The sequence below is a fragment of the Fukomys damarensis genome, unplaced genomic scaffold (genome assembly GCF_012274545.1).
Source record: "Fukomys damarensis isolate Sample0158 unplaced genomic scaffold, DMR_v1.0_HiC HiC_scaffold_24, whole genome shotgun sequence".
In the NCBI taxonomy this organism is placed as follows: Eukaryota; Metazoa; Chordata; class Mammalia; order Rodentia; family Bathyergidae; genus Fukomys; species Fukomys damarensis.
The window spans coordinates 39,295,899-39,319,954 of NW_022900936.1; the positions used below are offsets into that span (position 1 = coordinate 39,295,899).

A 24,056-nucleotide genomic window follows, 5' to 3' on the forward strand; every position below is an offset into this window, starting at 1 on the left:
AATTTAATTCGCATGGTTGGGGGGTGATGGATTGATGACTACCACAAGTGGTCAATTTGCAGGAGGGGATTGATCCTATTGTGTTGCTGATTGTATCAATTGGGACAAGGGATAGAGATTGATTAAACATGTTGTTTTCCCTGATATTGAGAAAGTGAGAATGTCTATGAGTAATTGGAGTGTCAGGGGCTGAAGCACAATGATATCAGGAAGATTTAATAATCCAGAGATTGAATCAAGCACAACCCAACAGCAAAAATAAAAATGAGAAAACACTTAAGCAAGACACAAAGATAGACGTCCAGTTCACCAACGGCAAATAGTAGGGCAAAGGAGGATGAAAAGTCTGATAGTGAACCACAAGGACACTCAGAACTCACAGCACAGGAAGTAACAAAACAGACCGATAAAGCTCTAGAAAAATTCAAAACAGAAATAATTTCCCACATAACCATATAGATGGTGAGCAAAATGAAAGTCATGATTTGAGACTCTAGAACAGAAACTGACAAAAAAATAGATGAACTAAAGACCATGATAGAAGCCATGAAGACTCAGAATAAGAAAGAAATGGAAACAATGAATGCCCAACAGAGGAAAGAAATGGAATCCATAAAACAAATTCAAACAGATATCCAGGAGATTAAAAACTCCATTGAAAGTGTACACAACAGAATAAAAGATTGTGAAGATAGAATTTCAGATATAGAAGGTAGGATTGCAGTCAGTGACTGTGAAAAAAGAGGTCTCTCAAAAACATTAAGGGATCATGAGAAATCGATCTAACAACTCCTAGATGATGTAATGAAGAATAATATAAGATTGATAGGAATCCATGAAGTAGCAGGAGAAAATGCAAATGACTTAAAAAAGCTGTTCACAGAATTAATGACAGAAAACTTCCCAAACAGGGAAACAATTTGACTTACAAATAAGTAAGGCATATAGAACTCCAACTAGCCAAGATAAAAAAAAAAAAATCTACACCTACACAAATAATAATCAAGATTCCAGAAGCCCAACAGAAGAACAAAATACTACAAGCAGTAAGAGAAGAGAAACAAATCACATGCAAAGGAAAGCCCATCAGAATCACAGCAGACTTTTCAACACAAACCCTCAGGTCCAGGAGAGCCTGGAGTAAGGTATTTCAAGTCCTAAAAGAAAACAACCTCCAATATAGACTGATGTATCCTGCAAAACTCTCTTTCAAAATGGATGGGGAAATAAGATACTTCCATAACAAAGAACACCTGAGAAACTTCATGAATACCAAACCAGCACTACAAGGAATTCTAAACAATACCTAGAAAAAGACAATGATGATCACAACACCATGAGCCCCAACAGAACAAAGCAAATAGTCAAGGCAAAAAACTAAAAGGAGAGGGCAAAAATTAAAAAGAGTCAACAAAAAGACAAATAACATGACAATAAGAAGTCAGTAGATATCAGTTATAACCATCAATGTCAATGGCCTCAATTCACCAATTAAGAGAATTAGACTGGCAGATTGGATTAAGAAGCAAAATCCAACAATATGTTGTATACAAGAAACAAACCTAATGCAAAAAGAGCCCATAGACTGAAAGTGAAAGGATGGAAAACAATTCTGCATGTGACAGGAGCCCTGAAAAAAGCAGGGGTAGCAATCTTATTCACAGACAAAGTAAATTTCAAACCAAAAATGATCAAGAGAGACAAAGAAGGCCACTACATTCTTGTAAAGGGAACACTTCAAGAGGAAGAGATGACAATCATAAACATATATTCACCAAATATAAATGCCCCAACTATACAAAAGAAATATTAAGTAACATGAAAAGCCAAATAAGCACTAATACAGTTGTAGTGGGGGATCTAAATATCCTACTATCACAAATAGACAGATCATCTAGGCAAAAAAATCAACAATGAAATACTAGAACTGAACCAAGCTTTTGAACGTATGGACTTACTAGACATCTATAGAGTGTTCCACCCCACAAAATCAGAATATACATTCTTTTCAGCTGCACATGGGTCATTCTCCAAGATAGATCACATACTAGCTCACAGAACGGGTTTAAATAAATGCAAAAGAATCGAAATTATTCTGTGTATATTATCAGATCACAGTGCAATAAAGCTGGAGATCAATAGCATAAGAAACCATAGGAACTTCACAAACACATGGAAATTGAACAACACTCTCCTGAACAATCAATGGATCACAGAGGAAATTAAGGAAGAAATCAGACAGTTTTTACAAATAAACAAAAATGCCAATACAACACACAGGAATCTACGGGACACAATGAAAGCAGTTCTATGTGCAAAATTCATAGCACTGAATGCCCACACTAGGAAAATAGAACAAGTTAAAATAAATAAGAGCAAGAAAAAAAACAAAGCTCAAATAAGAGAGGAAATTATAAAGATTCGAGCAGAAACCAATGCAATGGAAACTAAGAAAATGATACAAAAAATAAATGAATCAAAGAGTTGGTTTCCTGAAAGAATAAATAAAATTGATAAACCCTTAGCAAACTGTATCAAAAAAAGGAAAGAAAAGGCTCAGATCCATTTAATCAGAAATGAAAAAGGTGAAGTCACAACAGATCCTCTGGATTTCTGTTGGATCTGTTGTGACTTTGCCTTTTTCATATCTGATTAAGAAGATGTGGTTTTTCTATAAAATGGAATGTTACTCAGCCATAAAGAACGAGAAAATTGATTCATTCATAGGAAAATGAATACATATTGAAGATATACTCCTAAGTGAAATAAATAAGGCACACATGTGCAAATACCAAATAGTCTCTCTGGTGTGAATAATCTGCAATAATACAGAAGATCTTAATAAGATAACTGACATTTAGAAATGGGAAGAAAGAAGCTAAAGGTGTAGGAAAGGTGGGATGAGTAGGGGAAGGGAAATAAGGGAAAAGAAAAAAATGTGAGATAATGAAAAGATGAAAATAAAGTGTTTGTAGATGGGGAGGGGAGGAGAGGGTGAAGGGAGGGCAGGGTCAAGGGGAACAAATGAGAACCAAGACATGTCATGTAGAGGTACAAATTCCCAAAAATGAATGTAACTGTACTGTATCCCTAAAATTTACCAATAAACTCAATTAAAGCTGAAAAAAAACTGTACTCTAATAAAATGGAAAACACAAAAGAAATGGACAGATTTATAGATACTTATGAATTACCAAAGTTGAACAAAGAAGATAAAAACATTTTAACCACCCCAATTACAATCAGTGAAATTGAAAATGTAATTGAAAACTTACCAACAAAGAAAAGCCCAGGTCCTGATGAATTCACTGCTGAATTTTACAAGACATTTAGTGAAGAACTACTGCCATTACTCTTCAAACTTTTCAATGAAATTGAAAGGGAAGCAATACTTCCAACTTCATTCCTGGAGACAAGTGTCACTTTGATTCCCAAACCAGGGAAAGACGCAACTAAAAAAGAGAACTGCAGACCAATCTCCTTAATTAACATAGATGCGAAAATCCTTAAGAAGATATTAGCAAACAGAATACAGAGGATCATCAAGAAGACCATACATCCTGACCAAGTGGGATTTATTCCAGGGATGCAAGGATGGTTCAACATACATAAATCAATAAATGTAATACACTATATTAACAGAGTCAAGGACAAAAACCATATGATCCTCTCAATAGATGTGGAAAAAGCATTTGACAAAATTCAACACCCATTCATGATAAAAACTCTGCAAAAATTGGAATAGCATAGCTGGTCTATCTCAACTTAGTAAAGGCTATCTATGAAAAACCAACAGCCAACATCATATTAAGTGGCCAAAAACTGAAAACTGTCACGTTAAAATCAGGAACAAGACAAGGATGCCCACTATCACCACTCCTCTTCAATATAGTTCTGGAAACATTAGCCATAGCAATTAGACAAGAAAAAGAAATTAAAGCAATAAAGATAGGAAAGGAAGAAGTTAAAGTGATGACACGATACTTTACATTGAAGACACAAAAAACTCCACCAAAAGACTTCTAGGCTTATTTGACATTTGTAGCAGAGTAGCAGGATACAAAGTCAACACACAAAAATCTATAGCCTTCTTGTACACAAACAACAGGCTCACTGAGAGAGAAATTAGGGAAACAATTCCTTTCACAATTGCATCCAAGTAAATGAAGGATCTAGGAATCAGTCTAATGAAAGAAGCATAAGACCTCTACACTGAAAACTACAGCACTCTGAAAAAAGAGATAGAAGAGGATATAAGAAAATGGAAAGACATCCCCTGCTCCTGGGTAGGAAGAATCAACATAATGTACATGGCCATACTACCAAAACTGCTATACAGATTCAATGCAATGCCAATTGAAATTCCAACACTGTACTTCAAAGAACTAGAAAGAAGAATCCAAAATTTCATTTGGAACCATAAGAGACCTAGAATAGCAAAAGCCATCCTAGGCAACAGACACATGGCAGCGGGTATAACAATTCCCAATTTGAAACTATACTACAAAGCCACTGTGATAAAAATAGCATGGTACTGGCAAATAAACAGACCCGAGGATCAGTGGAACAGACTGGGAAACATAAAAACAACTGCAGATGTACTCAGCTACCTCATCTTTGACAAAGGAGCTGACCATCCCCACTGAAGGAAAGATATTCTCTTTAACAAACGGTGTTGGAAAAATTGGATCTCAAGCTGCCAAAGATTAAAACTAGACCTTTATCTGTCACCATGCATTAAATTAAAATCCAAGTGGATTAAAGATCTAAATATTAAAACAGAAACACTAAATTTGCTGGAAGATGTTAGGCAGAACTCTGGAAGACATTGGGATAGGAAAAGAATTTATGAACAAATCCTCAGTAGCACGGGAATTAGCAGAAAGAGTCAACAAGTGGGATCTCATCTTATTAAGAAGCTTCTGCACTGCAAAAGAAACCACCAACAGAACTGACACAACCTACAATGTGGGAAAAAGTTTTTACCAGCTGTTCCTCAGACAAAGTACTATTATCTAGACTATATAAAGAACTCAAAACAATCAGCCTCCCCCAAATATAAAGACCCAATTCAAAAATGGGCATCTGGAATAAACAGACATTTCTCAAAGAAGTAAAAGCAGCAAAAAGATATTTGAAAAAATGTTCCACATCACTGATCATTCGAGAGATGCAGATGAAAACAACACTGAGATTCCACCTCACCCCACAAAGAATGAGTACTATCAAGAAATCACACAATAACAAATGTTGGCAGGGTTGTGGGGAGAAAGGAACCCTTCTCCATTGTTGGTGGGAATGCAGAATGGTGCAACCACTATGAATATCAATATGGAGATACCTCAAAGAGCTGGGACTAGAGGTTCCATTTGACACAGCCATCCCTCTGCTGGATATCTTTCAAAAAGAATTAAAAGAATCATATCACAGTGACATATGCACACCTATATTTATAGCAGCATAGTTTGTAATAGCTAAAACTTGGAAACAGCCCATTTGCCCATCAGTTGGAAACTGGATAAAGAAGATATAGTTTTTCTACAAAATGGAATACTACTCAGCCATAAAGAATGAGAAAGTAGATTCATTCATAGGAAAACGGATGCATTTTGAGGATATCCTCCTAAGTGAAATAAATAAGTCACTCATGTGTAAATAATGAATAGTTCCTCTGGTGTGAAAAACTAAAATAGTGCTCAAGATCTTAAAGGGATAATTAGCAATGTGAAATAGTAATAAAAGGGCTAAAGGTGTAGGGACTGTGAGAATGGCAAGGGAAGGGGAATAAGGGAAAGGGAAAAAATGTGAGAAAATATAAAAATGGAATTAAAGTGTTTGCAGTTGGGGAGGGGAGGAGGGGTGAAAGGAGGGAAGGGACAAGGGGAAAAAATGAGAACCAAGACCTGTAATGTAAAGGTACAAGATCCCAGTAATGAATGTAACTGTACTGTATACCTAGAATGTACCAATAAATTCAATTAAAACAAATCTTCAATAGAAATTTTTTGCTGATAATTTGGCTTCAGAAGCACACCCATTAGTACAAGATCAGTAATGAATGTAACTGTACTGTATACCTAGAATGTACCAATAAATTCAATTAAAACAAATCTTCAATAGAAATTTTTTGCTGATAATTTGGCTTCAGAAGCACACCCATTTTAAAATTTTATATTATTTATGAAAAGTATGTTTAAAGTTGTTTTTTACACAGTGATTTTTTAAATTATTGTTTTAAACAGCTTTATTGGTGCATGACATATACAATATATACATTTAATGTATAAATTTGATTGGGAGTAAATATATATTCACAAAACCATGATCACTATATAACTTACAAATATGTCCAACACACATCAAAGTTTCTTCTTTATTATTATTATCATTATTGTTTTGTGAGGGGGCATGGGGGAGTAGAAACACAACATAAGATCTACTCTCTTAGCAAATATTAAATATATAATTCAATATTATCAACTATACTTACTATGTTCTATAACAGATCCCCAGAACATACTAAACTCTAGTAAAAATGATGGATATGTTCTGTTTAATGATAAAATGCCTTACTTTTGTGCTTCTATGTTATAACTGAAATTTTTTGATACGCTTTATGTTTTTACCCAAAACATGACAAAATAAAATATGCTTTAAAATGCTTTCTAAATATATGTATTGAAGTGAGCGATTTAAATAATAATTTTTAAGAAAAAGTTTCATTCGTAGTGGGCATGTAAGGTGGTTGCTAGGACCCATTCTTTGGAGTTTCTCTCACTCAGCCCCATCTCATCCAACTTGCTTTATTGAAGATGCATATTTTTATGAGTCACATTAGAATTGTTTTCCCAGACTGCATACCATATCAATTCAGTTATAATATTGGGCTCAAGCTGGAGTGGGGACTGACCAGAAAAGGGTCAATATAATTTAAAGTTCTGCAACTGAAGAAACTGTGTAGTCAAATTAGAAAACACTGCCTAATTAATGTAGGTGTGTAGTTGCCTTTATGCGGCTGTGGGTTGTTTCAATATAGAAAACTTGACCTAGGCTCATCAATCAGATCTTTCCTTTGCAATTCAGTAACTGAGCCTGAGACCCTTTCTGATTAATACAGGACTCTTCATATGCAACCTGTTTCAAGAAAAATGTGAAATAGGAAGAAAAGGGCTAAAGGTGTGGGGGAAGTGGGAAGGCTAGGGGAAAGGAAATGAGGGAAAAGAAAAAAAAATATGAGAAAATGGAAATAAAGTTTTTGTAAATAGGGAAGGGAGAAAGGGTAAAGGGAGGGCAGGAGTATAAGGAAAAAATGAGAACCAAGACCTGTCATGCAAAGGTACAAGATCCCAATGATGAATGTAACTGTACTGTATACCTAAAATGTACCAATAAACTCAATAAGGAAAAAAAAAAAAAGAATTCCTCATGAACCAAGTTGAAGCCAAATGAATGTAACTGTACTGTAAACCTAAAATGTACCAATAAACTCAATAAGGAAAAAAAAAAAAAGAATTCCTCATGAACCAAGTTGAAGCCTCAGAACTGTACTGAGGTCCAAAACTTCCTACCAGCCCATTTCTTTCTCTCCCTTCACAGGTGCCAGACTTAATGTGGCTTCCTGAAAATTTTCTCTACCCATTCCTATGCCTTCCTCCTTTTACTCTTACAGGAGTTTCTGTAAATAAATCAATCTACTGCCTTCTCTCTTAATTTTGTAGGGCTTTGATAACAAAATATCATAGACTAAGGGCTTTGCAGAAACTGATTTCTTTACAGTTGTGGAGATGAGAAACTGCAGACCAAGCTGTTTGTTTGTTTGGTTTCTCTTGAGACCACTCCGCTTGGTCCATCCTGTCTCCCTACCATGTCATTCCTCTGTGTGCAAGTCCTCCTGATATTTCTTCCTCTGAAGACATTGGTTATGTTGGATTAGGGATCCATCCTTATAAACTCATTTAACCCATTTAACCTCTATTAGCTCATCAAAAGCTCTATTTGCAAACACTCGCTTTAAATTTTAGAGATTTCACAAATGAATTTGAGGTTGACTCAATGAGTTTAGCATGTACCACCTGACTAATGCCCTCTTAGCATCTGCTTCTTGAAAATTCCAAACTAATCCACTGAACAAAGAGAAAATGGCAAATAGTACATTCTGCATCAGTAATGGTGGTCATAAAAGAGTTTATGAGGTTACTTCTAAGTGATATTAACTGGTCCCACTCATTAGGTTTTTATTTAAAATCCAAACCAACAGAATATTTTTAATAATTGAACACTAACAATAAAAATTTCTCTGGAATCTGTCATGTACATGACCAATAGGTACTAAGGTTAACACTGATTAATATCTATTGTTATGAGTTGGACTATGAATCTCTCCCCAAGGACATGTGACACACTCCCCACCATGATGTTCTACCTTGTTTCAGGCCCAAAGCAATGGAGTCAACTGACCATGGACTGCAATATCTGAAACTATGACTCAAAATAAATCTTTCCTCCCTATAAGCTGTGTATATCATCAGATATTGGGTCACAATAACTAAAAGCTGATTGGCACATCTCTGAATATGTAATTTTAGAGGAATCATTGAAGACACTTTTTGCCTTCTAGGCTTCCTTTTTTCTTGATTAAAAAAAAATTTTTAGTCACGTGCACATTTCTGCTTTGTTCAACCAGGGGCCCAAGTGTCTATAACTATGTAGTATGTGGTATTTTGTATATGATCCTCAAGTAATTGTTGAATAAATTATCATTACCTTCCCAATACTTCCATAGTTATTGCTCTTTAAGGTGATTTTGTTCTTTGTATTAGAGCTGAGGTGGAGAATTGTGATGATTATGAAGCTAATAAGAGATTTAAATCTAATAATTTAAGTGATCTTTCTTCATTTCACATCTTAGAAAGTCTAGCCTCAGGGACAGAAATTAATGATGTGTTCTCACAAGTCTTCACACATGGTGCTGTTGCATAGTCCCTAAAATCACTCCAGGAAGAGTCCACATAATTACAGGCCATTAAAACTCAATGTTCATTCCTAGACAGCAAGAAAGGAAAGGGAGGAGGAAGACAGAATAGAATGCCATGCTCGGTCCACAGAGCTTTTATGAATGGGCCAATGAATGAAAAAGTGCAAGTGCTTAAAAGCTGCAGATCCTTAATCTCTTTAAACATTTCTAGAGAGTATTTAAACATTAGAGTTTGGATACCAGATAATGTAAGAGGAACTTGAATTGCCCTGGCATGAGAGAAAAACTTGCATGAAATCTGATATTTCAAGTTGGGTATACATTTGCCAAAGGCTTCCAAGATCACCAAATTGTGATCTCTGGGCAGATTTTTTAAAAATCGGTGCTTTCAAGATGAAACAAAAAGAATCAAACTTCTATAATAATTAGTCCATATTTTTCAGCAATATTAAAGTCAACAAGGGGCTTGAACTTGAGACAATGCCTTTTAAAGAGAATGAGCATTTATTTAGGGAAGTAGCTATGGCATCATTTTAATGGTTGATTTTACTGAAGGTGCAGTGTCAGCAAGATCCTTTCAAGTACTTTTTTCTCCTTGCTTTCTCTCTTTCCTCTCCCTTATTTTTTCTTTTGTATTTTATTGTTTCAAGGAATTTGTTTTTCCATGTTTCTTCAATCTTTTTCATATTTTCTTTTCCATTTTTTTCTGTCCTCCTGATTTTGTATACACACACACACACACACACACACACACACACACACAATCTCTTTGTCCTTCTCTAATCTATCTCTATGTTTCACTCCTTTTTTTCCCCTTCCTGTCTAATCTGTACATAAATGTGCTGAGGGAAGGCACAGAATAAGAAAGGTTGTATCTGTAGTTTGTAACTTTGATTTTCCAGAAGAATCTTCCATTTGTAGTTCATTTCTCCCCTTCCAGAATTCAATGCAAATATTTAATTCTCGCGTTTACCCTTACAAAACTCAGGCTTCTATTTATATTAGTCATCTATGTGTCTGCTGTCTCTTAAATTGTGAATACGCAGACAGCAGGATTAGGACATTTTTTCACTGTTTTCCCAAGGATAGTATCTAGGTCAGAATACTAATTATATGAGTCAAAGTCGGAGTTGACATTTGCATAATTCAACTAGATAATATCACATTTATCTTCAAAACCATCAGTGTGATAATATTATCAATGGAGAGTCAATGACAGACAATTACATGAAGAGTTGGAGAAGAAATTAGTACTACCCAATAAATTCTTAGTTGTATTGGATTGTTTACTCCAACAATGTCATTTACTAAATAAATACTGGATAACTGGTAAGAATATAGAAACAGTGTTAAATTTCAAATTTAGACACAGGTTCTTGAGCTGGTGGTCCTGGCTTTCAATCCTAGCTATGCAATTTGCTCTCTACAACTACAAAGCAGGCAAGACCATGCCTGTTATTTCCCGGCAGCCGCTCTGCATGCTGAGTTGGCTCAGGGAGGTACTGATACTACTTGAAGGCTCCCACCTCAGCCTAGAAGGCTTCCCCCTCAGCCCCAGTTCTTTGTATGGCCTTATGTAAATTAAATGTTTTATATTTAATATGTACAACTCCAAATAACAATGCTGGGCTCTTCCTATGTTAGGTAAACATTGGTTCAATTTCCCATCTCACCCAAGCCAGAGATTCAGATTTCAGATTCCAAAGTTTGAAACTTTAGCAGGATTACAGATTTTATTATACTATTTCTTTTCTTTGGAAGTAGGATTATCTTTGAAGAGGGCTTGCCCTAGCTAGCAGATCAGCAGACAAAAATGTGTCAGTTCCTGGAATACTACTCTTATCTACAAGGAGGTAGGCCAGCTGCTATTCCAGAAGTCCAAAGCAGGGAACACTTCATCAGGGAAAGTTATTTCTTTTTCTGCTCTTTTTCCCCCTCTTTGCATATGTCCCTTTAGTTTTTATCCTTTTCTGCTTTTTTTGCACTAATATAATTACCAATGGTCACTTGCTGGTATTCATCACTCATAGTACATGTTAGTGATTGAGAGAAAGTCAATACAGTAAGGTGATCCAGCATAACTTCTGATTTTCTTCCTTTTCTAACCTCCACTCTACAACCAATCATAACTACTCATCCAGTATTTGAGTGTTACCTGTTTTCAACTGAAGAACTCTGTTACCCTGTTAGATTATATATTCGTTAGAATAAAGATGTTATTCCTGCAGGGACAAGGGGGAAAAATGAGAACTAAGACCTGTCACGTAAAGGTACAAGATCCCAGTAATGAATGTAACTGCACTGTATACCTAGAATGTACCAATAAACTCAATAAAAAGAAAAAAAAAGATATTATTCCTATAAAGATGGTATTCACACACATTGCTAAAATATACATCAATTTATTATATTTATGTGATTTAAAGTATCTGTAGTGAAAAAAAGTTTATTTTCTAAAAAGTCAGTGAAACATCCGATACACACCTGATATGAATGGTTGGCTCAGGAGTGAAAAAAAATGCCATTTCAAGTGCATTCTCAACAAATATGTTGCAATCTTGCCTCCTTACTTCTTTAAGTACAAAGCATAGTATTTACTATTCCTCTCTGCAGTTCTCTTTCTGTTAAAAACCTGTTCTAGCTCTCATAGATTCTTTTGTTCCTCAGCAAATTATAGTCAAGTGATTTATTATATTAATTGAAATCTAGATTGAAGGAAAACTGTAAACCACATTTCTTTATTCTCCTTTCCACCATTAAATACTACTGCCTTTTCTCATCCAGAGCTTATAAGATCTCTACAGCCAAATTTATGGAATGTATTCAATCCAAATTTCCACACCCATTCCAAAATAATGAAATGTATCATCCTCATTGCATCTAGTTCCCAAGAAGAAAGATTCATGTGCTGCTCTCAAAGAAACTTGTCCCTTAATTTTCTAATTCAATGAAGGTACTGGTTGAAATGTGAAGCCATGTAAGAGAAAGACAAAGACTAAGTTGATCCTCCTGACAAATTATTTTGGAATAAAGCTTTAAGACCTTCCATTCCATTCACATTCAGTAATCCACCATTTCTTCTGCCTTCATCACAAAAGAGTAGCATCAACAAAATAAAAGTATCTGCCTATGATCCATAATATTTAATCGCATGACCTTTTGTTCATTTTTACTGATTTGCCTTCTTAGAAATATAGATATTTAAAATACTATTCCAATGATGATGAAATTAAAATTTGCATTTTCAAACAAAAACTAAAGCAATGTGATTTTGTAGTAAAAAATTACAATAAAATTGTTTCCTTATTTAATTTCCAGACAGCAACAAAAGAAATTTTTAAATATTATAGCAGAATTCTTTTTCTTGATAAGAGCTTTTAAAATTTCAAGAAGCTCAATGTACCACAAAATAATCAAAGACTTCACTTCATAGACAAAACCTTCCAGCTGTTACAGAAACATAGGTAAACACAGGTGAAAAAATATTATCAGCAAATAAAAGGATGCCTTAAGAACTTTCTGTGTTATTCCAAACAGATGGACATGAGTGAGCTCTAATATCATTATGTTTTGAAATGGCTTCATCCAGATCCAACTGTACACCATTGACATTCACTTCCATGCAGCCACTATAAAAGGCATTCACTGGTGTGACACTGAATGGAATATCTGTAAAAAGAATATTTTACTATTAGTCCAAGACTTTCAGTATCTTATTTGCTTAAAGTTAGATTAATTGTTCAGACTTTCCATTTGCAACCAAATTGTAACATTAAAAGAGATGTTAACAGTGCAATTCTACCCAATAAATATATAGTAACATGCACACACACGCATATAACACACAAGTATGTATCAATCCATATATAGTTTACCATATATAGTACTATGTTTGGCATGGCACTCAGCATCTTTGGGAGTTCTTCTGATTTTATAAATGCAATCAGTTCTAATCAAACTGAAGATAAATAAACACCCTTACAGAAGAGCATAAAAGAACATATTCCAACTCATGATATTCTGTATTTATTTTTAAAAGATATATGTTATTTTTTTTTTAAGTTTGAGCAATGCTTTAAGCATTGTTAAATCACTTTTTTCAACTCCTAATCACAGTTACTTGGAAATGTTTTTTAAGTGCCATGATAAATATATCTTCTTATTGCTAAAATAAAAGCAGATTTTCATATTTTCCAAGAAATAGTTTCTTGTTGAGAAGACAACAACAGCAAGCCATAGCAGAGGATTCACTTTTATGGAATAATAATACTGTACTAATAATGACAATTTTAAAAACTACTTAGTGAACAGGGTAATTTTAGGGTGTTGAGCCTCTCTTTATAAAACTTAATACTCAGGTCATAAACCTTGGATTCCTTAGAACTATGGTTAATTTTTTTTTAGAATTCCCATCTCTCTACTTGTTTCCTCTTTTTTTAGGCATCTCCTCTTTATAAACATTCACAATGTATAGTCACTAGTTTTCTTTGTTAGTACCTTATGCTAAAAATAAATACTTCAATTTTCCTTCTTTAAACTTGCCAATGTAGTCCATACTTTTCTATAAGTTTATAGCATATTTTAAAAGTCCTTTTCAAGTTCAGCTAAACATTATCCATTATGCTATTATTTTTAGAAAATATTTTTATCCCTGGAATATGTAATTATATAATTATTAACATCACCTTAAACTATAAGTATTTTTAATAATCTTCAGAATTTATGTCATATTTTACTTCTTAACTTGTGACTTATCATGCCTGTTTTGTCTATCGATAGTTTTCCCATCTCATAATTTATAGGTTTATCTTAACTTTTTTTCATTCTTTCAACACTTCTACCTTGAATTCAGTCTTTAGTGTTATTGCAAGGTCTTGGAATCTCTGAAAGTTTGGTAGTTTTACATCATTTAAACTCCTTCATTGCTTTTTTGATTTATTAAAATTGCATTCCACTAATTTGTGAATAAGGTAGTAGGTTTCAGTACAGAATTCATTCACTTTAATTGAAATTATAATAATTCACCATGCTTTACCTAAATTACTTGAACTCTATCTTGTTTCTCTATCTATCTGTCTATCTGGAACTTTTGGAGTTTATTTACTTCTGATCCCACCAAACCCTGATTAAATCACATATGTGGAAAACTGATAACATGAGAACTGAAAGCAATATAATGAAGATTACCAGAAGTCTAGAGGGTGACTAATCAAAATTCTGTCCTTGAGAATAATCTGCAAATAGTACTAGAAAATGTTTCTAAATAACTTCCTGTCTCTTTTTTGCCATTGAAAGTAAAATGGTGGCAGAATTTAACACTTTCCAATGTTAAGTTAAAAATGAACCTGCTTTTCCTCTAGTTTTCCTCATTTTGATAAGGGGGAATCCCTACAATACAATTTCTTATGCAAGATACCTAAGAGTTATCATTATACTTGTATTTAAATCACTCAATCCCTTTATTTTCTCACTTATATTTCTAATCTACTCAGTGTGTCGTGTCTCCAGTGCCCTCACCCTAATCCAGCAGCTTCCAGTTTCCTCATCTATAAAATGGGAACACGTCCCCATTTTATAGTACTTTCCTTACTGCTTTGAAAATTAAATTAGTTGATACATTTGAAGAACTTAGTATAGTATTCAGACTCTTCATTATGCACTAGTTGATGATAGTGTGATTATTGCTGAACATGATTATTCACCAGCCTCGCATCTCAATTTGTATCCACTTTTTTGCCAATTTTTAAAATTGTGATATTGAAATGTAACTTTCTTGCCTAAAACACTTTAAACAATTCATGTATCTTTCATAATATGACCTTGAACCGGATCTCCAAGCCCTCCACCCACCATCAGATTCCCACCCTCAACCTGCAGCACCATATCACTTGCTCAACATGCTTTACACATATAGACCTTTTACGCATATCTCAAACATGTCACCCCTTCCCAGTTTGTCTACAGGAACATTTTACCATATACACTCATCCCTGCTACTATCACCTGGCCAAATTCATTTTCTCCATCAGATATCAGATTTATATCTTAGTGTCTTATTAAGGCAATTATTCCTGGCCTCCACAACTGAATCAAGTGCACATTTCAAGCTCTAAAATAAATCCACACTTTTCCTTCACAGAAATAATCAGAATTTTAGTTATTTTGGTATTTCCTAAACAGTTGTTTTATGACTGCTATTGCCACTAGATTAAAAGAGCCTTAACAGCAGGAATCATATCTATTTGCTTATTACTTTATCCCTAGTACCTAGGTTATAAATGCTTAATAAATACTAAATAAATGATAAATTATTTAATGAATGAGTAAATAAATATTTGATAATGAATAAGTTCAAGAATAAATATTGAATTTATAAGACTATTGTGAAGATGACATGAAATGAAATCCCCTCTGGCTGTCATAGACAAATACAGCAAAAGTTGATTAGTTTCCATTCACCATTAAAAAAAGAAGAAGAAAACCAAAATGTAACAATAAAATGTCTGTTCAAGCATTTAGAAAATGAACAATAGACCCTGGAATTCTGTCCTAATTCTCATACCTTTTCATTAAAATTCTATATTTTTAATATCATAGACTTGATTAAAATACACTTTTTATATTGAAGAAAAAGTGCTTACCTGGAATACCACCTAGGTAAGTGGCAACTGTTCCTTTCATTGCTTCATCCAAGATGACAAGCTGCCTTTGAAGGTCTTCTGAGTAGATGATATCTTTTTTAAGTGGAGTCCACAGCTCCAGATTATTTCTGTTGACTCCGACTACCAGTTGGGATTGTTGACTGGAACACAGACTTACAGCCTTGATTCGACTTACTACTGTATTTTCAACAGATACTAGAATGTCCTAAAGAGCAGGGCAGAGACCCAATATAAGCAAGTAATAATAGTAATGCTACCTCTGTGACTTCTGAGCTTTGAAATTCAAAAACTGAATTTAAATGAGTAAAGCACAATGTATGACAGAGCCTCTAACTATAAATAAAAACTGTAATACTATATTAATCATAATCAAGATTTAATTCCTTCAACTATGTGAATGTAATGTGAAAATAGGAATTCCATCTGTTTAAAAAAAAAAAAAATAGGCAAGCAAAAAAACAAAAACAAAGCCCTGAAATCCAAATGAAGTAAGATCTGAGTAGAGTGGAGGTTAACAAAAAGTACAACAACAAAACAGAAGAAACTCTTCAAATTGCTCAGGTGTAAAAACCAGATCATCCAAACAATCATTTAAATTGCAAACAGGACACCCTTTTTTATTACTGTAGGCATTATTCAATTATATGTCTTTTTCTAACAGCAGCTTAGAGCTTCCAAGAAAACCTGGGCATAAACATAAGCAGCCTGCTGATACTTGTTGGAATCCACTGTGGATGACAGCAGAACTATTAGCCTCTAATAGAAGGCTGAATAACATGGATCTTCTGATAACTTTCATGTTTCCTGTATGCAAGACTTCCCTGTTTTTCCTCCTAATTTCTAATGGGTTGCCAGCTAGAATTCAAGTAGACCAATTTTAGTCTTCTCTCTCCTAATGTACTCATGTGAAAAAAGATTAAGAGTGAGAGAAAGCAAAAAACCACTATAATTAAACACCAAATACCTGAGAGTGGATTATCAGACTCGCTTCTATTTTGTTAGAACAGAATAACTCCTACAATGTTATAAGAATTTTGAATAAAAGTGGATTTCTACATACTCTGTAAATTTGCCAAATCTTAGCTTTAGATGCACTAGGTTTTTGAGTTTCTATTTGCCTTACTTCTTCTTTCAGACCTTGAGTATAGATAATAATATAAGAGTACCAAGGGGCCTATGTTAATGTTAAATATTATGCCTAATACTTTGCAGAGTTGGCCATTCAATCTTCAAAATATTTCTGCAGGATAAATATAATACCTACTGTAAAACACATGCATATACATAGCACATATTGTTTACAGATTTAGAGTAAATTTACCTGATAATTTGTAGAAGTGGAGTCTACCAATGACAAAGCAAAAGGCACTGTGTTACCTGAAACTAAGGCAAACATAATACCTGTGCCTGCAGATGGGCGAATAATCAAGGTCACATTGACTTGCCAACCCTCAGCATAAGTTTTGTTATCTGTTTAAAACAATGAAACACAAGTACAATCAATAGACTTCTAAAATGAACCAAAAAACTCAATTACAACTTGATTAATATCCAGAAAAACATGGTATAATACTATAGACTTTTTTTCAAATGCAAACAAGAAACACAAATGGAACCACATGCATCTGTTCTTCCTCAAAGAGAATTCTCGATTGTAGTGTCAAGTATTATGAATTTTTCCCATTTACTCTTTGATGGATTTACTTTCCCTGGCATATTTCAATGTTACATTTCCTTGTAATGTTCAAATCTCAGAGTGAACATATTTGAAAGTACACAGTTAGAAGAAAGGCTAACAAGTTTATTGTTATATTGGAGAGAAATTTTGAATAACTCTGCATTGCCACCCCATCATTCCTCATTCTAGAGTAGTTAGTAAATAAAATACTTTCTACTTACATTGGCGGGGGGTTGTCAGTACAGAAATACTGTCAAACAGATCCAGAGTCCCACCATATCATCCATAAGTGCATGCAGATGCCAGGGAGCAGCTGAGTGGATGAGTGTGGCTTAGCTGCAGGCAGATCCCAGCCAGGGCCCCACCCCAACCCCAGAGGCATGGGTTCATCTGCCCAAGCCACAGGCCTGCCTAGAAAAGAGCTACACAGTGGCACAAGCTTCATAGAGAAGCCCATCATACAATCAGTAAGTGTGCAGAGATGCCAGAGAGCCATTGTGTGGACCAGAATGGTGGGGTGGCAGGCATATCCCAATCAGGGTCCCACCCCAACACCAGAGTTGGGAGGAACAACTGCCAAAGCCACAGGCACCCCCTAGAAAAGAGCTGCATAGGTGCACAAGCTTCAGCCAGAGACCAGCCACACTATAGGCTACAGCCAAGGGCCAATCCAGTAAAGAACTACACATTTTCACAAGCAACAGTCAGAGGTTCAATCTAATACCATTGATAAGTATGTGGAGACCCTAGCCAGAAGCCTGTACAGACTACAGGAACTGGAGTACACAGCCCCCAGCTAAAGGACCTCCCAGATAACTGCTACATATGGCACCCAGCAAGAAGCACACCTAGATATCATCCCACGTGTGCACAGGCCCCAGCCAGAAGCCTGCTCAGACAACAGGTCAGCTCAGGAATCTAGAAGTCCACCATTCTAAACCCAGGCATTGTTACACTGGTAAGCAGCACCATAAAGGCTGCTCAGTGGCTTGCTGAGAATTGAAGACCACTGGGTAAGCAAAACGTTGCCTCAACAAAGGCATAGCAGTCTTCATCTGTTGAAATGAGAAGACATGGAAATAAGTCTCAAAATCACACTTCCAGATCACCTAAGGAAACCCTAAAGGGCAATGAGATGGAAGAATCTGATAATCAACCACCTGGGCTCCCTGAACTGGCAATAAAAGAGTACTTGGAAAAAATGAAATCAGAAATAATTTCTCAGATAACACCAGAGATTGTTCCCACAGTACATGACATGGTAAATAAGTCCAGAGTGGACACAGACAAAACAAAAATAGAGGAACTGAAAAACATGATGGAATCCCAACATAAGAAACAAACAGAATCCATAAAACAGATGCAAACAGATTTCCAGGAGATTGAAAACTCCATTGAAAGTTCATGCAATAGAACAAGCCAATATGAGGACAGAATTTCAGATATATTAGATAGAATTGAAATTTGTGACCAAGAAAAGAAAAATCTCTTAAAAATAGTTAGGGGCCATGAGAGATTCCAGCAGCTGCTAGACAATTCAAAGAAGAATAACATAAAACTGATGGGAGAAACAGAAAAGAGTGCTGATGACATAAAAAAAAAACAAACAAACAAACAAAAAAAAACAACTGTTCAAAGAAGTAATGGCAGAAAACTTCCCAAATAGGAGAAAAGAGCTTGACATACAGATGAGTGAGGCTTATAGGATTCCAAATAGCTGTGATCGAAACAATCTAAACATAGCACACAATAGTTAAGATTCCAGAAAACCCAACAGAAGAACAAAATTTTACAAGCAGAGAAAAGAAATGATTTATATTCAAAGGAAAGCCTATTGAAATCACAGCAGAATTCTCAGCACAAACCCACAAGGCAAGTAGAGGTGGAGTGACATATTTCAAGCCCCAAAGGAAAACAACCTTGAACCCAGATAGATGTACCCTGGAAAACTATCTTTCAAAATTGATGGAGAAATAAAGATACTTTCATGACAAAGAGCAACTTAGGAACTTCAGGAATACCAAACCAGCATTCCAAAAAACTTTAAATAATATCCTAGGAAAAGACCAGAAGGATCACAAACCCAGGAAGCCCACAACAATGAATCCATCAGGCATGACAAAAAATTAAATGCAAAGGGGGAGAAACTAACAAAAAGAAAAAGTTGTGACAAGGATAAGTCAAGACATATGAGTTATCACCATCAATGTTAATGGTCTCATTTTACCAATTAAAAGAAGTAGATTGGGGCCAGAGATTTAGCTCAGCGGTTTGGTGGCCTGCCTTGCAAGCTCAAGGACCCAAGTTCAATCCCCGGTACCAAAAAAAAAAAAAGAAAGAAATAGATTGGCAGAATGGATCAAGAGGCAAGATCCAACAAAATGCTGCATACAAGAAACACGATGCAAAAAGAAACTCATGAGCTGAAATTTGAAGAGTGGAAACTATACTCCATGCAGCAGGAACTACCCCCAAAAAAGCAGTAGTAGCTATCCTCTTTGCAGATCGAGTGGCTTTCAAGCCAACATTGATTAAGAGAGACAAAGGACACTATATCCTTGTAAAGGGAACAATCCAAGAGGATGAGATGGCAATCATAAATATGTGTGCACAAAACGCTAGTGTTCCCAACTATATAAAGCAAATACTAATGGGTATGTAAAAATCATATTAATACAATAGTAATGGGGGACCTCAATACCCCATGGTCACAAATGGATAGCTCAATCAGACAAAAAATAAATGATGAAATATTACAACTGAATCAAACTCTTCAACAAATGAATTTAACAGATGTTTACAGAGTGTTCCACCCCACAAAATCAGAATACACATTCTTTTCAGCTGCATAGTGGTCATTCTGGCTCATAGAACATGACTAAGTAAGTGCAAAGGAGTTGGAGTGATCTCCTGTATATTATCAGAAGGTAGTGTGATGAAATTGGAGTTCAATAGCAAAAGGAACCTCAAGAATTTCATAAACACATGAAAACTGAAGAACACACTTTTGAAAAACCAGTGGGTCACAGAATTAAAGAAGAAATCAGACAATTCCTACAATTAAATAACAATGACAACACAATATCAGAATCTATGGGATGCAATGAAAGCAGTATTACAAGGGAAATACAAGCAGTGAATAGTCATATTAGGAAAACAGAGTGAGCACAATTAAACAACCTGACACTGAACCTTAAGCTTCTAGAAAAAAAAGAGCAAGTCAGGGCCAGGGATTTAGCTCAGTAGTTCCACCGCCTGCCCTGGTATCAAAAAAAAAAAAAAAAAAAAAAAAGAAGAGCAAGACAAACACAAAGCTCATACAAGGGAAGAAATTATAAAGAGCAGAAATCAATGCAATGGAGACTAAGAATGATATAAAATTTGTTAACAGTGAATTATTAGGAATATTGGGAAAATTTTAGGAATATTTGTGAATACTAGGAAAACAAAGCAAGCTCAATTATACAACCTGGTGCTGATCCTCAAGCTTGTAGAAAAAGAAGAGCAGGGCGAACCTAAAACTCATACAAGGGAGAAAATTATAAAGATCAGAACAGAAATCAATACAATGGAGTCTAAAAGAACACTACATATCAATGAAGCCAAGAGTTGGTTCTTTGAACAAATAAACAAAATTGACAAAACCTTGGTCAACCTTATCAAAAAAAAGGAAAGAAAAGGCCCAAATCCATGCAATTAGAAATGAAAAGAGTGAAATTACAATGGTCCCAGCAGAAATACAGAGTATCACCAATATCTACTTTGAGAAGCTATATGCCAATAAGATGGAAAATATGGAAGAAATGGACAGATTCCTAGACACATATGAATTACCAAAGTTGAACAAAGGTTACCTAAAAATTCTAAGTGACCAATATCAACCAGTGAAATTAAAAATGTGATTAAAGACTTACCAACTAAGAAAAGCCAGGGTCCTGATGGCTTCACTGCTGAATTCTATAATACATTTAGAGAGGAACTACTGCAACTACTTTTTAAACTCTACAATGAAAATGAAATGGAAGCAATACTCCTGAATTCATTCCTGGGAGCAAGCATCACCTTGATCCCCAAAGCAGAAAAAGACCCAAATGAAAAAGAAAACTACAGGCCAATCTCACTAATGAACATAGATGCAAGAATTTATAGCTAAATGGATACACATTGAGGCTATACTCTTAAGTGAAATAAATAGGTTACATGTGTGTAAATAGTGAATAGTTTCTCTAGTGTGAGAAACTGAAAGTGTAAATAAGGACTAAAAGGTATAGTAGATAATGTGAAATAGGAAGAACAGGTGCAAAGGGGAAGGGGAAGTGAGAGGGTAGGGGAATAGAAAGATCGGAATGCAATTAATATTAAAGAAAGAAAAAAGAGAAACAAAGTCTTTGCAGATAGTGAGGGATGGAGGGGTTGAAAGGAGGGCAGGGGAGTGGGGAAAAAATAAAAACCAAGATGGATAATGCAAAGGTTCAAAGTTCCAATGATGAATGTCATTATATTGTATACCTTAAATGTACCAATAAAATTAATTTTAAAAAAAGAAATTGTTAAACAATTACTTTTAAAGGTAGAATGGATACTTTCATCTTGTGACTCTATTATAAAACTTGACATTTTTTTCTCAATTACTAGATTAGTTTTCTACCAGAATTGAGTGTAAGTTAAAAGAGGTACTTGTTTCTATCATTAATTTGTCTCCATAAGAGACACCCAATAAATATTTGTTGAACTAATATCTTTAGCAAGTATAATCATGTACCACATAATAACAGTTCAGTCAATAAAAAATTTAGTCATATAAATGAGTCATGTAAGATTATATAACCTAGTGACATTAATAACAGGCTTGGTTTAAGTATCCTCTGATACTTATATAATGAAAAAAATCACATAATAACATGTTTTTCAAAATGTATCCCCACTATTACGCTCTAGAAATAGCTATCTCAACCAATATTATAGTATTATAAGAGTATTATAGTATATAATAGTATTATAATATATAGTATTATAGTTAGATTCCAAAAAATATCAGTTCACAATCTTTTTTTTTCTTCCAGCTTTAATTGAATTTATTGGTACATTTTAGGGATACAGTACAGTTACATTCATTGTTGGGATCATGTACCTCTACATGACAAGTCTTGATTCTCATTTTTTCCCCTTACCCCTGCCCTCCCTTCACCCCCTCCTCCCCTCCCCATCTACAAACACTTTATTTTCATCTTTTCATTATCTTAATGAATTCCTCCTTACTTAATACGAAGTAATGTAAGAAAGCCCCAATACCTGTTGGAACCTCTTTGGAAGGCTGATTATGAAAGGAGAAAATAATTTTCCTTTGACAAGATGTTCTTTCATTTAGCCACCTATAACACAACTATATGTTTCATTATAATCCTATAAGTCCCACCAAGGAGAGAATACATACAATCACCAAGAAATAAATAAATATAACACAAGATATTAACAAAAGGAAATTAAAATAAATATGCAAATATATAGAAGTTATCACATTAAATATAAAGGACACTTTCAAGTTATTGATGAACAAATTTGTTACTTATAGAAATAATTTTTAAGTATAATATAACTATTTTCATTTCTTTTTCAAGAATTTTTTGCCTTTGAAAAAAATCTTCAATGCCTTTTTCCTGTATTTAATCATCAGCCCATTTAAAATATTTTTTAAAATTTTATGTATACAATAGAGCTAATATTAAAGATATTTATTAGTTTGTTAGAAAAACACTAACCACTGGTATAAGATTCCTCCTTAAGATGATAGTAATTACTTTTTTATTTCTTATTAGTTCATATTTGCCATACATAGTGCTCACATTCATCATAGGGAATTTGTATCTGCATATACTATATCTCAATTCTTCTTTATTTTCCCATTCCTTTCCTCTCCCTTTAACCCTTCTTCATTTCCTATTCACAGAAGCTTTGTTTCCATGTTTTTCCATTTTTTTTTTCCATATAGGGGATCAAACTCAGGATCTTACATTTTCCATGCAGACAAGGCACCACTGAGCTAAATCCCTAGCCCATTCATCTTTTGTTTTTTAATCCCTTTCCCTTTCCCATCCTCCCTCCTTGTTCCACTTCCCCTTTGAACATGTTCTTCCTACTTTTCAATAGGAAAAGTATTTTTCAATAACTATTCTCCATTTTTCTCCTTAGTTACCCTTAGGGTTTCTCACCTAGGAGAAACAATGCAATATTTAAACTTGTTTATCTTATTTATTTCATTTAAAATTATGGTCTCGAAGTGTATCTATTTACCTATGAATGACTCAAGTTTAATCTCAATTACTTTTTAAAGCAACAAATAAAAACTTTAGTAAATACTTTTTGCAGCTACAAATAAATACATTCAAATATCATTTTTCCTAAAGCAGAGATATCAGATGTTCACTAACAATTTATAATGTAAAGTGTCAATAGCTCAAATAAGAAATTCACAACAAAGAAAAGGATAAGGAACTCAAAAAGTAATTAAAATGTAGAAACAGCTAAAAATATAATGATAGATACTGAACTTCAGCAGAAATTAAGAAAATAATATTTAAAACTACAAAATATAATTTTTGAACTATTGGACTAGAAATAAATCTGAACCATCTCCTTCTGTTGGTAGAAGCATTAATTAATAACAGATCTTTGGAAGAGAATATAATTTATCTTGAAATAATACAGAAAAAAAGTATACACAAGTCAGGAAAAAAAAACTTGT

General features: G+C 34.3%; 1 protein-coding gene across 1 annotated transcript in view; it reads right to left on the reverse strand.

The window, feature by feature from the left end:
• Positions 1-12,332: 12,332 nt before the first annotated feature.
• The window catches only part of Pros1 (protein S), an 81,915-nt gene continuing 70,191 nt past the window's right edge, over positions 12,333-24,056 (reverse strand). The window contains exons 13-15 of the mRNA XM_010602896.3: positions 16,958-17,106; positions 15,616-15,841; positions 12,333-12,643 (exon numbers count right to left, since the gene is read on the reverse strand). Coding sequence (XP_010601198.1) covers positions 12,483-12,643; positions 15,616-15,841; positions 16,958-17,106 — 536 coding nt within the window. The 3' untranslated portion in view covers positions 12,333-12,482. The remainder of the gene's footprint in view (positions 12,644-15,615; positions 15,842-16,957; positions 17,107-24,056) is intronic.